At 55.7% G+C, this 15,600-nt stretch overlaps 2 protein-coding genes across 2 annotated transcripts; one reads left to right on the top strand and one right to left on the bottom strand.

Annotated features, from left to right (window-relative positions):
- Positions 1 to 238: 238 nt before the first annotated feature.
- EMILIN1 (elastin microfibril interfacer 1) lies at positions 239 to 8,058 on the bottom strand. The gene is made up of 8 exons (XM_019735307.3): positions 7,483 to 8,058; positions 6,396 to 6,521; positions 5,704 to 5,924; positions 2,634 to 4,559; positions 2,156 to 2,272; positions 1,697 to 1,714; positions 1,402 to 1,539; positions 239 to 963 (listed from the first exon to the last, which is right to left on the bottom strand). Exons 1-8 carry the CDS (start codon positions 7,650 to 7,652, stop codon positions 626 to 628), a joined length of 3,054 nt encoding a protein of 1,017 aa, XP_019590866.2. The 5' UTR covers positions 7,653 to 8,058; the 3' UTR covers positions 239 to 625.
- A 6,303-nt stretch (positions 8,059 to 14,361) lies between these two features.
- Positions 14,362 to 15,564, top strand: OST4 (oligosaccharyltransferase complex subunit 4, non-catalytic). The gene is made up of 3 exons (XM_019735362.3): positions 14,362 to 14,425; positions 14,550 to 14,688; positions 15,327 to 15,564. Exon 2 carries the CDS (start codon positions 14,551 to 14,553, stop codon positions 14,662 to 14,664), a length of 114 nt encoding a protein of 37 aa, XP_019590921.1. The 5' UTR covers positions 14,362 to 14,425; position 14,550; the 3' UTR covers positions 14,665 to 14,688; positions 15,327 to 15,564.
- Positions 15,565 to 15,600: the final 36 nt, after the last annotated feature.

The following is a 15,600-nucleotide window of genomic DNA, read 5'->3' on the forward strand; positions in this document are numbered from 1 at the left end:
TGATGGTCACGTGACGGGAGACGGCGCCCAGCGACCCCTGGCGGACGCCGGCGGGACGGGCGTGACTGGGAGGAGGGTCTCACCTGGGTCTAGTGTGGCCCGCACGTCCGGTGCAAGTGCTGGCAGAGCCTGCCAGCGCAGAGCGGAGGGCGCGAGCTGGGGTCCGGAACCGGGGCTCCCCCATCCTGTCCCTTGTGTGCTCCTATCTATACCTGAACATATTGAAGCAGACGGGGTGTTTTGTTTTGTTTTTTATAAAAACCAAGTGTCTTTATTCCTGAATAGTTTAGTATGGCGGTGAGGTACTCTCCCGAAACACCCTCGGGAGAGCCCTGAAACCCAGGGAATCAGCCTAGAGGCCAGTTGGGGGAGTAAAGAGGGCCAGGATCGGCTCCTCCACAGTCCGAGTTCTGCAGGGGACAGCGATCAGGCCAAAAGTCTGGACTAGGGGCTCCGGAAACCCCAATCCGACGCACTCCGTTCGTGGGGAGGAGGCTGCTCCGGGCGCCAGTGCCGCGGCGGGTTCCGAGACGGCGACTCGCCCGGGGCTGGGGTGCCCGGGACCGCCGCCTCCGCTGGCTCTTTGGCCGGCCTAGACTCCAGGCAGGTCGGCCCGGCCCCCAGTCTACTTCTGTTCTAGTTCCAGGTCCCCGTAGAGCAGGGCTCCGCTGAAGATGGTGAGTGGCTCCTCCGAATGCGCCAGCTGCCCCATAACTAGGTCGATGCAGACCGTGTCCCCGGCCTGCAGCGGCAGGATGAGGCTGAAGACGCCCAGGGCGCCGGGGCTGGGCTGGCTCTCAGCCACAGGCTTATTCTCCAGGCCCTCAGGCTCGTAGCCACCGGAGTCTATGCGGGCCACGCCCAGGTTGGAGCGGGACAGCACAGCCTCCACTTTCTCGTGCCGGTGCCCAGTAAGCACTGCGCTCAGCAAGTAGCGGCCGGGCAGTGGCGCTGTGAACACACCTGGGGACAAGGATGACAGTCAGGAGGACAGACAGGTGGCAGGGCCCCTGAAGGCTTCCCGACCCAGAACTCTTGGACTAGGGAGGGACCTGCTGGGTCTTTTCATCTCTCTTTCACCAGAATGTAAGCTCCTCGAGGGCAGGGGATTTCGTGTTTTGTTCATCACGGCATCCCCAGCACTCACAATAGTGGTCTGGGCAAGAGCCACCCCCAGTAAAGAGCTGTTGAACCAATGGCTCCTCCCCTCCCCACCCCAGTGCTCGGCCCAAGCTGTGGTGAGAACGAATAAATGAAGGAAAGAATAGGCTCTCCCCAAACCAGAGCATGAAGAGATTCACCTCGTCTGAAGGGGCAAGAATGAGAGCATGTCACCACATGGCCTCCCTGCCGCTCCTCCTGGTTCCCCGCAGTGCCCAGCCAGCCTACTCCCAGGCTTACCCGTCTCTGGATCGTAGTAGTTCCCATCGTTGAGCAGGACTCTGTCAAAGGGCACTGTGCCTGGTTCAGACCTGGGCAAACTCAGGGCAGCTGAAAAAGCCACCCGCGGCACAGCGGCTGCCGGTGCCCCCTCCACTCCTGGGTGAGGGTAGGGTGGGTGTCAGAGTGGATGCTCAGTGCAGAGCTGCCTAGCCCCCTTCTCCTCCTGGGTTTCTACCCTCAAGACCGCCGGAGGCCTTCTATCCTCCAACCCCTAGTTCAGTTCCCCTCCCCCCAGCATCACATGAGAACTTACCCTGTTCACCTTGGGGACCTGTGGGAAGAGGAAAGGGAGCAGTGAGAAGAGAAGTAAAGCAGCTCTCACTACATCACTTGGCAAACAGCTGCTGAGTCTGCCCTGCTGTGCTAGGTGCTATGCAGACTTCAAAGCAGGAAAGGGGTACTAAAAAAAGGAGGGATAGGTCTACTCTGTTCAACTGTTAGGCCATAACTCTTTAGCCCCTAGCTTTTCACATGCAACACAGGCCTTGTAGGCTTAACCTTGGTCTTCAGTACAGCAGTGAGGCCGCCATATCCAATTAGCCAACACAGCTCCTAGTCATTTTCCTAGTCACTACCAGCAATCTAGAACTCCCAATTCTTTGCCCCTTCCCCCCTTCCCTGTCAAGTTCAGAGTAGAATGTCAATCCTGGGGCTACCCAAAGGGGGGTGGGAGGTGGTAACCCGGCTGCAGCAAGAATCTCAGCCCACATACCTGGTGGTCCGATGGGCCCCTTTTGTCCATCGTTGCCGGGAAGTCCTGGAGGTCCAGCAGGGCCTGGGGGTCCCTGTACTCCAGGAGGCCCTGGGGGCCCAGCCTCACCTGCAGGCCCTACAATGACAAACACAAATTGAAGGAGAGCCACATGAGGAATTCCCAAAGGACAAAGAGGGTTGTGGCTCCATGGACAAGTTGATGGGACACCCTCGCTGCCCATGCTGGATACCTGGCTGGCAGAACAGCACCCCACCTCCACCCACAGGCCTGTCCGAGCTGCCAGGGGAGGGCCCGGAGCTGGGACCTTGGAAGATCTCTTGTGGATAAACCAACCCTGGGACAGAGTTGGGTCTGCGATTTTTGCTGGGCAGAGCAAGGAGAAAGTGGATGAGGTGAAGACTGGGCTGTTGTGGGGGCTGGGGAAGGACTTGAAAGGGATACCCCCACCACCCCGGGTCTTCTCTTGCCCCCTCACCAGTGAGGTCCTTCAGGCTGAGCTGGTGAAGTCGGTCCTCCAGGAGCAGCAGGGAGGTGTTTAGGGCACTGAGCCGCTTGCCCAGGCCCGCCTGCCCCCCCAGCAGCTTCTCCAGCAGCGCTGCCTGTGTCTGGCTGGTGCTGTTGGTTTCCCGTAGCCCGGCCCAGAGCCCAGCCACGTGTCTGGAAAGGCCTTCACGTAGACCCTGCAGTCCGCCAGCCACTGTGTCCAACCGCTCACAGACTCCCTCCAGACGGCCCAATCGCCCCTCTAGGCTGGGGCACTGGCCAGCCTGTGCCTGTCCCTCTTCCAGGCCTCGGAAGCGCTCCTCACTCTCCGTAACATGCTCTGTGGCCTCCTGCTGCAGCCTGTTAATCTCAGAGATGATACGGTCTTTGGTGGCTCCCAGGTCAGCCAGATCAGCTCCCTGGCCCTCCACGGTGGTCTGGAGCTCATGCAATGAGTCATTGAGGGAGCTGAAGGTGAGAATAACCTCAGAGAGCTCTCCTTGCAGGGCCTGTAGGGCTGAGCCTGAGTTGCCCCCAAACACACTGAAGCCATCCAGAGGCCCACGGCTTGGCCCCCCAACACCCGGGCCAGCCCCAGGGCCCCGTGGGGGTAGTAGGGGGCAAGAGCAGCGCTCCACACCATCCCGAAGACGGCCCAGTTCCTCTTGGACACCACCGCAGGCCCCACAGCCCTCATCCCCACGGGCCTGCAGCAGACCCTCCAGCTGGCCCAGCCGTGCAGCCGTGAGATTCAGTTGAAGTGTGAACTCTGCAGCTATCTCCTCCTGCGCATCGACACGACCCTGGAGCTGGCCTATGACCCCTTGTAGGCCCTCCAGTGCAGCCTGCCGGGCCTCCCCAGCTGCTCCCACCTTGTGCAGGCCCGAGCCCACCAGCCGCAGCTGCGTCTCACTGTCCAGCACCCTGCGCTCCAAGTCACTGAGGATCTTGCTGACCTGGGAGTCCTGCTCCCCTGGAGCCCCAGAGCAGAGCTGCCCACATGCATGCACAGCCCCTGCCAGCTGCTCTTCCAGCAGGTCTAGCCGCCCACCCAGCTCCCCACTCACATTGGCCAGGAGCCCCTCCAGCTTCTCTAGCCGGCCCCGGGCAGCAGGCAGCCAATGGCCCAGTCCCCCAGGATGGCCAGGCCAGCCCTCTTCCTGCTCCTCCGAAGGACCCAGGGTGGAGTTGAATCTGTCCTCTAGGCGAGAAAGGCGGGATGCTAAGCTGATGTAGCCTGGGGGGTGACCCCCCTGCCCTGCTGCTCCTTCCAGCTCGGTGCCTCGACGCCCGCTCAACACTGTCACCGAGCCAGCCACGACCTCTAGCCTCCGCTCCAGCTCTGCCAGTCGGCGGCCCAGCTCTGGTGGGCAGCATTCCTGAGGTGGCCTGCGGCCCAGGATCTGCCCTGTGAGCTGCCGCTGCCCCTCCTCCACAGAGGCCAATAGCTTCTCCAGTGCTCGAAGCCGCTCCCTGTCCTCTTGCTGCTGCCGGCGGAAGCCATCCAGCCCCGTCAAGCACACAGAGCAGGACTCCTGCAGCCGCTGCTCCAGCTCCTGTAGCAGCTCCTCGCTGTGGCCAGGAGTTGGTGGGACTGGGTCCAGGGCCCTGCCGCCACTGCTACCACCACCATTGTGATGGTTGTTGAGATGGCCCAGCTCCTGGTCATGGGTGGAGACGCGATTGTCTAGGAGCTGCAGCTGCTGCTGGATCTCATGGAGCGTTTCGTGGACCCCAGGGCGAGCAGCTGCATCTGCTGGCTGCTGCCTCCCATTAAAGGCCGTCTCCACAGCCCGCTGCACATCTTCAGCCAGGCGTCCACTCAGTCCTTGCAGGACACCGCGAAGGCCCTGCAGTTCCTTTGTCAGGCTCTGTACCTGCTCCTCCAGCTGCTGCACCTTCTCTGACTCCCCAGGACCTGGCAGAGAAGGGAAGGCATAAGGCTGGACCTCAGAGCTCAGTGCCTACCTCCTAGGTCCAGCTCCCCAGTTCCAACAGGAGGTCAGAGGTCCTAGCTGATTTGGCCACCCCTTTCCTGGGTGATTTGGGCAAGAAAAGATGGAAGGAAAGTCCCATTCACTAAATGCGTCTAGGACAAACCTTTCCCCCTTACAACTCCATTGGGCAGCTGTCATCAACTCTTCCCATTTTGCAGATTGAGAAATCAAGGACCAGAGAGACTAAGTAATTGGGTTGTGGATTACAAGTGTAATACATGGCAGGGCCAAGTTTCAAACCCAAGTCATCCACTGGACCACCGAGCCCATGTCCTTCCCACTGTCCAGAGGGCCTCTTTACTCTATGGAAACTGTGTCCTCATCTGTGAAATAGGTATGACACTAGGTTGCTCCCTCAGAACAAATGAAATGGGAACGTGGGGAAGGCAGTGTGGACTGCATGACAGTGGCTATTCCTGGACAGCACCTCTCTGCAACACCACTGAACAAACAAGGTTCCGTGGCAAGCCTGCGGGGACTCTGGCTGGATGCGGAGAGAGTTGGCCAGAAGTTCCTGTTTCTATAATTACATCATGGTTATCTCTCTGGCAGGCAAACACAGCACATCCGCAGAGCCCAGCACACACATGGGAAGGCAACAGGAACTGCTGCATTCTGGGACCTGCCGTCTCCAGAGGCCACCAAGAGGCCTGGGACCTGTAGTCGGTTGCAGTGCATGCTAGGATTTGTAGTCTCAACTGTCTACCCCTTTGGGCCAAGCTTCTCGAAGGAATTCCCCCTTCCTCCCGCAGCTGTTCCCAACTAGGAAGTATGTTGGCCACATGTGGGCGTGCGTGAGCACATTCACTTTCTCTGCCTTTTTCTCTTGGTCTCTTCATCTGTTACACACACACACACACACAAACACACACGCGCACACGCGCACGCACGCACGCACGCACACGTGCACGCATGTATGCACAGACAGAGAATCTCAGGGATCTCATTAACTGCCTTCTGCCCCTGCTTTTCTGACTTGGAGCATGGGGTTTTCCCTCAACATCCTGACCTCATTTTCCACCCAATCCCATCTCCCACTTCTCTCCCCAGGGCTCCCATACTCACCTTCCCCCCCTAGTCCACTCAGGTGGCTGCCCGCACTGGAACCTGAGAGGTTGGGGCGGCCGGGCCGGGGCCGGGGACGTGGTGTGGTGGGTGCAGGACCCAGCGCTGGGGCAGGACTCTCGGCACAGGCATCACCCCCGTATCCCTGACAGCACCTCCACTCCATATCCGTCACTGTTTTGTAGGCCACGCGGTAGCGAGGGCGGAGGAAGCTGCGGTACCTGGGAGAGGTAGAGGGAGGGCTCTTTACTCTTCCCTGTACGGTCAGTGACCCTGGCCCCTGTCCTCAGATATGGGCAGCTGCTGGTGGGCAAGACCTGTCCCGCAGGCTGGGCCGCCCTTACTGTCCAGCATGTGGCCTGGCTCCATTGACAGCTGTCAGCTTGCTGGCCAAGGGCCAAATCCCTATTCTTTCTCCCCTTGTCCTGTGCTGGAACCTTGAACTCCTCTCCTTGAGCATGACCCAGCACAGAGACGGCATTCGGGGGCTGGCAGGGTAGTCAGGGTAAGTGTGCCCTCAATATCCCACCAAAATGTTGCCTCGGCATCTTCTCAAAATGGCTCTGACTGGAACCCCTGGTCCTGCCCCTTGCCACAATTACCTGCTTTGTACAAATTCCCTGAGATGGCTGGTCGCCTTCTGTCTTAGCCCAGCCCCCTCCAACTACCCATTCCCCAGCGCCGAGGCTCACATCGTGCTGCGGTGACACTGGGGCTGGCCCCAGCCACAGGCCGGGATCTCGCGCTTGATGAAGGTCTCCACTCCATCCTCAAGGACACAGCTCACTGTCCGAGTCACCACGTAGGCACACCAGTTCCTGCAGGCACAACCTCACCTGGGCCCGAGGGCCAGAGACACACGCCCCAGAGCAGGGCACTGAGGCTACCAGAAGGGCTGAGGGAGGGTCAAAAGATGAAGGGCCCCTGGGGACCAGTGGGAGCCAGGGCATTGGCCAGGGCAGCTCCCCCCACGCCTTCCTGTACGGACGGAGTCAATAAAGACTTTTCAAGACAGGAGAAGAGGCACAGAATGGAAAACCACAACTACAAAAAGTTGATCCATGGCTGGGGAGGGGGTCCTGGGGAGGCTCTGAATTCACACATTCATTCGTTTCACTGTCTGAATCCCCAGCTTGGCGTGGCCTGTATGAGCTGGCTGGCGGGGGCCCTCTGGTGATTCTTTGGATGCTGGCTTCCACCCGCCCCTCAGGGGAGAGGACTGGGCAGGCAGGGGTCCAGCTCAGGGTTAAGCAGAGAATAAGCCATTGATGAGCCCTGTCCCCCATGGGGTTTGCAGTTCTACACTCTTGGCCCCATTCATGCTGGCCTCTGATCTGTGTCCGGCTGGAGACCCGAAGGGAGCAGAGCAGGAGTGGTGTTAAAATCATGGATTACTAGATGGGCCGAGGAAGCCCTACACAGGAATAAAAGGTCTGCCCGAGGATCCCAGGCTGGCACACAGCTGGCCGGAAGGCCTGGCCCATGCCCCTCAGGGTAGTTTCCCTGGGCACCTAACTGTACGTCCCATGGGGAGGACGTGGGAGCCGATCCTATGAGGTTTGATGGGGGACCCATCTATGCAGGGGGGCCCTGGAAACACCCGGCAGGAAGGTGGGCGTGTGAGGAGCCATCTGATGGATGGGTTTCCTCTCCCGTTCTTCCCTGCATTGGCGATACAGCCCAGGAAAGAGTAGCCAAAGTGGGGCAGAGCCAGGATACCCACCTTCTGACCCACCCTCCCACCTACCTCCAGCCTAGGGCTGGGACCCAGATTCTTACCTGTGGCGGCTGGCAGGCCGGGGGGCACTCTGGGCCTGGGGCCCACCAGGGCTGAGGGCCCCGCCGTTCCCCATGTAGAGGCTGTAACCACGAGGAGGGTAGCTAGCTGCCGCCACAGCTGTGGTCAGCAGGCAGCAGAGATAGCAGCTCCAGAGGTTCCTGGGGGCCATGGTGGGGGTGCTCCGCTGTGGCCCTCAGAGGCACATCCCGCCTGACCACTGGCGCCTCTGCTTGGAGTGGGGATGCCCGCTGCTCCAAGTTGGGTCCTGTCCCCAGCTTCCTGCTGGCAGCCCCCAGCCACTCGCCTCCTCCTTGGCCTCCTGGCCTGACCTCTCCCCCCTCCTCTTTCCTCCTCAGGCTCCCGTCTGTTCTTCCCTTCGTTCCTTCCGCTCTCCTCTTCTCCACCTCTGAGGGGAGTTTGTTCTCAGTGCCCCCGGCCTCCTGTGCCTGGTCCCTGCCCCTCTCAGATGCTGCTTCCTGGGCCTCCGCCCCCTTGCCCCAGCTGGCCCTCCTCTGGTCCCCTATCTGTTTTCCCCAATGACTGGATCCTGGGGGTGACAGGACTTTACCCCTGTGGCTGTCCAGAGGCGCTAGAGTGGCTGTGTGGGGCGGGCCCTGGCCTCCCGCCTCTCTCTCTTGCTTACTCCCCTCCCTTCCCCCCTGTCTGGCTGGCGGTCCAGCCTCCCCCTTCCTCCCCCCACCTCTCCAACCATCGTGCGCCACATCTGCTTCTTGTTAACTCCGGGAAAAAGAGGGGAAAAAAAAAAGGAAAAACAGAGAAATGTGGAGTTGCCGCCGGGCTTGGGGCCAGCCTCTCAGACGGGCCACATGGAGCAGAGCCGGGGCCAGGGCTGGGGAGGAGGCCCAGGGCTGGCTGATTAGACGGGGAACCGGGGAACGGGAGCTGGAGCCACAGCTCTCCTGGGGCTAGGGCAGGCCTCCCCCGGGATAGAAGACCTGAGAGAGGGGCCTGGAGGGGACAGGAGGAGGGAGGACTGTAATAGGAGAACGGGCTTGGAGGGCTCAGCAGGACATCACTCACCAACCAGTCCAGCTCTCTCCTTTTTATAGATATGAAAATTGAGGCCCAGAGAAGGAGAGTAACTTGTTCAAGGTAACACAGCAGATCAACAGCAGGGCTGAGACTAGAATCTAAATACCTAGGTCATGACTTGGGAGAAAGAAGGCGGATAGGAGAGAGGGCTACTGGGTCAAGTAGAAGGCAAAGGACTCCACTGAGGCAGGCAGGAAATTCAGAGACGCCAGAAAAGGAGGAAAGGAATCTGGAGAGGGGGGAGCAGAGGAGGGAGCCTCTTAAAAGGCCAAATGAATATGGGTCCCAGGCTTGTCTTAGTGAGTGTCAGGCCTTAAGTTGGGGAGGGGAGGGAGGTATCTATATAGAAAATAGGGGCCTATCTATATAGAAAAGGAAGTCACTCCCTAGCCTGGAGGCAAGTCTGATAACCTCCGTAGCAGGCAAGGATCTCAGTCAGACTCAACCATCAGCCTGACCCTACAGCTCTTCCTGAGATGTCTGAATCTGTCAGCTGCCCCCTCTTCACCGCCTGGCCCTCAGCATTGTGTTCTGGACCAGGTCTCTCTGTGTGGTGAGATGCCTGCTTGTGAGAATGAAGTGGAAGTACTAGCTGAGAGCGCTGTGCGCCAAGCACTATGGAGGCGCCCAGGTAGCACAGGCAACTGTAAGACTCAGTGAGGAGCAGCTGGGGCTGTTGGAGAATGGGACACAATGTCCAGAACAGAAAACGAACACAAAGCAGGATAGACAGAGTGCCAAGGGGGCCAGACAAATGGATGAGGTGTGTTCTGGGTAAGAGGAGAAAGACAGCTGGCTGCTGGGGGAGTGAGAGAAAAGCTGTTGGAAAAGGTACAACCTGAATGGCGTTGGGGGTAAAAATTGAAGAATAGAGACAGTGAGGGGAAAGGGGTGTAAAAAAAAAAAAAAAAGGAGAGACAGTGAGAGAAATTTCAGGTTGGGGAATGTGGTCTGCCTCAGTTTCCTTTTCTGTAACGTGGGAATAATAATAGAACTGAGGACTTAAAACAACTTTGGTATCATAACTGGTGGCCCCAAATTTGGATTTTTGCAGCTTGAGCTCTGAAGCTGCCCTTTTGGGCTCTGAAACTGCCTGCAGAGCGAGCAGTCCCCCAGTGCTGATTGCGCTGTTTAATAAATTGTACTCCTTGCATCGCTGTTAAATAATGCTCCCTGTACTATTAGGTTGGTGCAAAAGTAATTGCGGTTTTTGCAATTAACCTTTTAAACCGCAATTACTTTTGTACCAACCTAATATAATTGTGTGAGCAAAGACAGTCTTTTTGCTCTACAAGCCTGGACTGAAACTAAGACTTGATAAATGCTTAATCATATATTACCCATTGTTCTCACTTCACAATTCCACTTGCTCAATTACTGAGTCAGTCAACTACAGAAAGTCCAGTTTGCCCCCAACAATCAGAAAACAAATGAGGTAAGTTTATGATCTTGTTTCCCCTAGCAACCCATCTCTTTGATCACATGAGTTCCTTGCAACTTTTGCCTTTATAACCCTGCCCTATCCCCTCCATTTTGGAACGTATTTTCTTTTCATGCCAAGGACTACATTTCCTAGTTTGCAAACCATTACCTGAATAAACTCTTTAAATTTCTTTAGAAAGGTATGTCCAGATTTTTTTACAGTACCCTCCTTCCTAGGTTTTTGAGGATTAAGTTAATACATGTAAAGCATTTAGAATAGTGCCTGGTATGTGGTAAATGCTCAATACACATTAGCTCTTATTTGTGTCAGGAAGAAGTGGCACAAAAAGAGAAGTCGAATGTGGAAAAATTAGGGAGAGGCTCAGATGACTGGTTAAGTGCTTGGGTTACAAGGTTTTGAGTAGAGGGTTAATACACACACAGAAAGAAGACACTGTTGGCAAGAGCAATGGGCACGGTGTTAGGGCACGAGGATGCTAGTAGTTCCAGCACCTCCTCTAAACGTAGTGGTATCACTTTGAGCAAATCCCATGACTCCACTGGGGGTCTGTTGCCTGTTGTCTAAGGTCCCTTCCAAATTCTATATTGCAAAGATGCAGAGCTGGAAGAGAAGGCTGTGACTGCCTGGGTAATGAGGGACCTGATTGAAAGAGATACCAGAGGGGATTCCAGGGTTCTAACATGGATGGGTAAGTAGAGAAGAGGAGCAAGTTTGGAAGAAAGAAAGATGACCTTAGTTTGGATATACAGGCATATCTTGCTTTATTGTGCTTCACAGATGTTGCCTTTTTTTTACAAATTAAAAATTATATACATTGTTACAAATTTACTTTCTCCATTAGCAAAAAGATGACTACTTGCTTTATTGCGATACTCACTTTATTGTGCAGCCTGGAACTGAACCTGCAGTATCTGAGGTATGCCTGTCCTGAGTTTAAGATAATAACGCATCTCAACGGAAATAAATGTCCAGGAGGTTAGAAATGATTCTGGGAACCATTTGTAGAGCAATAATTGGAAAACATGATAATAGATGCCACCAAATCTTCAATGTCACCCCGAGGTCCTATGGCACAGAACATGATCCTGATGGCTGAAAGCAACGTTGGTGAAAAGACAGGATGGTGAAAGGAAGCACTGGAACCAAGAGATGGATATTTGTGGCTGCCCCTCAGAGGTGTAGAGATCAGCACACAGGCAGATTTGAAGGAAGTGGTCCTAGGAGACCCTGATTTCAAAGTGGCTGTCCGTAGAAGGGTTGTGGCTTTGTCCCGTCTCAGCATGAGTTCTAGGCCCTGGCCCTGGCAGGAAGCCAACCCACTTTCCCTCTTAGTTGCCCTGGCTACTGCTATAGGTTTACTTTCTCTGCTCTTCCCCCTCTTCTCTCCCTTCATGGGGCCTCTGGCAACCTAAAAATTCTTCCCAGCCATCTTGTCACTACCCAGTGTCACCCATTCCTTTGCCTGCCCCCTTAAGTGTAAAAATTGGTTGTGTTTTAAGTGTGTCAAGTCAAAATGTTATCTTTGAAATACAATTGCAGTAGGTTGCATTTCATTTAGTCTTGTAATTAAGAGCCAAGACCTAGAGGCTGACATGTCTGTGAGATCTCAGATAAATCAGTGGCTCTGGGTTCACCGGGGAGAACAATTCCAGGGTTCATTGGGGAGGCCTGAGGTGTTGGGCAAGCAGGCTGCAATGGAGACTAGGTTTAGAGAGAATACAGTGGTGGCTGCAGTGGTGGTACTGGCAGATAGCCACACATTTCCAAAGCAATTGGCAAGAGAATTCCTGAGATCAACATAGGCTAAGTCCTGGGGCACTAAGACGATATCTATTGTATAACCTCTCCAAGACGGGGGATTTCCAAAGTAGTATCAATGGGAAATCTTGGCTATACTAGGCAAACTAACTCATTCAGTCAACCATCACTGGCTGAGCAACGAGCTCATGTCCCAGGGCCAGAACACCCGGGGGCACTAGCAGTAAGGACATTTTATGTCTAATACTGTCAGAGGACTGAATATTGGGAGGGAAAAATGTGAATTGGGCCTTCGGATCATACAAACCCAGATGCGAATTCAAGCTTGTAGGGACTCTCGAGCAAAAGTCCACTCGTCCTCAAATGTATACATTTCCTTTCCCTTTCACCTTTCTGACAGGTACAATACTTTAGGTGTCAACCTCCCTGGACTGAGGGTCCAGTCCCCTTTTTCTAGGTTTTGTTGCTTTTTCACTCCTGAGTCTAACACTAACCTATTTTTTTCCTTGAAAATATCACACTAATCACCAAGAGTAAGCTCCACATACCCGTCCCACTCCAGATCCCCTTCCTCCTCTAATTCCCCTCAGGGTGAGGCTTTGCCTGTGTCATTTCCCACATATTCTTCCACCCAAGCTTTTTTTCAAGCTTTATTTATTCTTAGCTGAGTCTAGTTTTGTTCTGGAGACCATTTTTAGTTTCAGTTCCTTCAGGCACTAGGCCAAATGACCCATTCAGGGCTGATAAAGTGTCGCTGACCTAGGCACAGGAAATTCTGGAGAGTGGAGGACATTTCTAGATGGTTCTAAAACAAATCCTTTTCTTCTTGTCCCTGACCAAGGACAACCTACTGACTCCACAATCTGACATGGAGTGTGGAATAGAGGAAAGAGGATAGAGTGACACTGCCTCTAACATGCAGAACCTTGGTCAAATCAATTACCTTCTGGGCCTCAGTTTCCTTCTTTAAAAAATGATCTTGAAGGCACCCTTCAGCTCTGACAATTTAGGACACTTTGTACCTGGCTCAGCTGGTCTTGGGACAGTCTTGGAAATCTGCAGCACCTCATGTCATTTGCAGTCTAGAAAGTCTGCTTTCTAGGGTCTAGTTCTAGAGGTCTAATTCTGTTCCAACAGTAGACCTAAGTGTCTGTTTGGACTTGGATCTGCTCCAAACGTCTAGAAGACATGCAGCAGGATGCGTATAATCCTTTCAGACCTAGGCTCTCATTCTCCCAGAGCAGAGCTGGGAACACACTGTGCACTGAGAGATACATGAGGGAGTACAGGGCTGCGGTTTCACTGTTACGTGGAGGGGACATGGGCTTGGGGTTCCAAATAGGAAACCTCTGGGGAATACTAAGGGTGAGGCCAGGGGAACTACAGACTCCTAAAGGCAGGGAACTACAGACTCCTAAAGGCAGAGACTGAGCTTAGGAGTCACTGGGCTGGAGCATGGAGGACAAACTGCTGATGGTCCCAGGCCAGGGAAGGCCACTCTAGGCTAGGGCACCCTAGCTCACTCTGCACACAGGCAGCCAAGTTGGTCCCCTGACCCAGTTGTTCCAGCCTCATAGAAGCTCCTGTAGTTTTCTTTGGCTCAGAGAAGCAGAGGCGTCCCCTGAGCCCTGGCCCCCCTCTACCGCAAAGCAACTGGCTTCCATTACCCCTGACAGCTCCAGCGCAACAGCCCAACCCAGCCCAGCCCCCGGCCCCAGCCCTGGCTCAGTGCCGTTCCCTTTTATGGTGAAGCTGAGGGAAAGCAAGGAGTGAGGGGGGAGTAGTTTCTGGCTGGGCAGAGGGTTGTAGAGCCCGAGCGCTCTCCCTTCACCAGAGACCCTCGGACATCTATCCACAGTCATCTTTCTTCTTTCTCCTCCAAAACCCATTCTGCTCTGAACCCACGACCCCTCTTGCTTGTTCCAGCCCTTCCTCTCCTCCCCCCTCCTTCATATCCGGGGGGTGATTTCCCACTTGGCCGAAGTCCCACGGTTTGGGTTTAGATTCCGGGAGGGTCCGCCCTATTTCCGACGCCCACCTCCGGGGGTGGGGTGGAGGGAGGGAGCTTGGGTAAGAGAGGCACAGGTCAGATCACAGAAAGGGTCATTCTACTTGGCGTTTGTGGACCAGAAAGGCTGGCGCCAAGGAGAGGAGCACCCGTCGCCCCAGCCCTGTCTCCATTCTGCACCGCCTCTCATCCCTTTCCCCGAAGCCCGGGCCAGAGAGGGGACCCTGTGGGCGGGGCTCAAAGGAAGCACCTGGCTGGGCCGGGCCGGGAAGCGAAGGGTGGGCAGCAGCGCTGGGGACCGAGGCAGGAAGGGGGGAGTCAGAGTCTAGGGTCAGGCCAAGCCTCCTGCTCGTCTCCGCCGTCGCACCCTCACCCTAGTGCACTCCTCGGCTCCGGGAAAGCGGTCACAGCGAAGGTAAACTAACCACGTCCCCCGCCGCACCAGCTGTGAGCAGCTGCGCTGTGCGGCACGCTCTCCGCAGCCCCGCCCGAGACCCCGCCCCTTGCGAGCGAGCCGCGGGGAGCAGGCGAGACGGCGGGGCTAGAGAGCCTGATCCGGCCAAGCCGCCCAGCCGGAAGTGCCTGGGTTGGGACAGAGCTGGCGCTACAAACTTCCGGTCCAACTCGCCTACCTCGAGCTAGTGTGCAGACGGCGTCGGAGCCGAGCCCAGTTAATCAGGTGAGAGGCACGCAGGCGCGGTCGCACGGCCCATCTGGCGGTGGCTGGACCAGGGGAGTGAAGACGGGTCCCAGTCTGGGTGAGGGGTGTGCCGTCCCGAGGCTTAATCCCTCCTTTGCCGCAGGATGATCACAGACGTGCAGCTCGCCATCTTCGCCAACATGCTGGGCGTGTCGCTCTTCCTGCTTGTCGTTCTCTATCACTACGTGGCCGTCAACAATCCCAAGAAGCAGGAATGAAAAGTGGCGCTTTCTCAGCCCCAGGTAACGGTCCGGGGCTGTAGCGCCCAGCCCCCGGAGAGGGGAGTGGCGGGGCCGCGCCAGGGCCTGCAGGCTTCGAAACTTCAAATCAGAAAGTGGCGGGCCAAGCATGATGCAGTCCAGAACTGGGGCCCTTTATCCGCACAGAGAAAGGCGTGCCTTCCAGTGCCCAGTCTCTCCCCCTTAACCTGCCCCCTGCTAGAATGGGGATGGGTTTCCTAATCCGCCTCAGTCCGCAACTTCATCTGGTCCCCAGATGCCCAGGCTGGGGGTATGGAGGCACTGTCACCGGTGGGAATAAATGCCCTCCACGTATGAGGATTTGGGCTGTTCACACTTTTTCAAAGTTGTTTAGGCTTTATTTACACAGCTTTTTTGTGAGGGATTGTAAAGAAACAATTTTATTTCCATGTTCTGGGGGTAAAGGGCACTGATTTAGGGATCGGCTACTGTAGACCCAAGTCATAGAGAAGGCGAGGGTGGTGGGGAGCGGGGCGGTGAAGGGCTTGGAAACCAACCTTAAGTGTGGGTCAGAAATGGAAAGGGGGAAGAGGCTGGATGGGAGTTGATTCCTGAAGGACTTCCCCCAAAGTAAAGCTGCAGCGTTTTTCTTACCTCAGGTCTTTCCCCCTCTTTTCTAGGGTTCCAGGACATAGTCTGAGGCAAGATGGAGGGTGTGAGGGGCCTTCACACTTCACTTCATCCCTTCTACCCATCACAACATACAAAGCAACTACACCTGGATTTTTTTCAAACAACTTTTATTTCCTCAAAGTCTTCCTTAGCCCTATGGAACAAGAAGCTGCCACTGAGTAGGACCCAGTATAGGGCTGCTTTCTTTTCTACTCCCTCCCCCCCAATATAAAAATATAGATTTTTTTCCTGTGGTCCCAAATCTTGTGCTGTGGAGGGAGG

This window comes from Rhinolophus sinicus, chromosome 2 (assembly GCF_057876585.1).
Source record: "Rhinolophus sinicus isolate RSI-liver-muscle chromosome 2, RSI-T2T, whole genome shotgun sequence".
In the NCBI taxonomy this organism is placed as follows: domain Eukaryota; kingdom Metazoa; phylum Chordata; class Mammalia; order Chiroptera; family Rhinolophidae; genus Rhinolophus; species Rhinolophus sinicus.

What these genes read in the sequence shown, in the direction of transcription:
- EMILIN1 (XM_019735307.3), bottom strand. Translation starts at nt 7,652, where the DNA reads ATGGCCCCCAGGAACCTCTGGAGCTGCTATCTCTGCTGCCTGCTGACC. An exon ending in CAGTGTCACCGCAGCACGAT is followed by an intron (nt 5,925 to 6,395) that starts GTGAGCCTCGGC and finishes TACCTCTCCCAG; the next exon opens with GTACCGCAGCTTCCTCCGCC. An exon ending in GAGTGGACTAGGGGGGGAAG is followed by an intron (nt 4,560 to 5,703) that starts GTGAGTATGGGA and finishes CTTCTCTGCCAG; the next exon opens with GTCCTGGGGAGTCAGAGAAG.
- OST4 (XM_019735362.3), top strand. Translation starts at nt 14,551, where the DNA reads ATGATCACAGACGTGCAGCTCGCCATCTTCGCCAACATGCTGGGCGTG.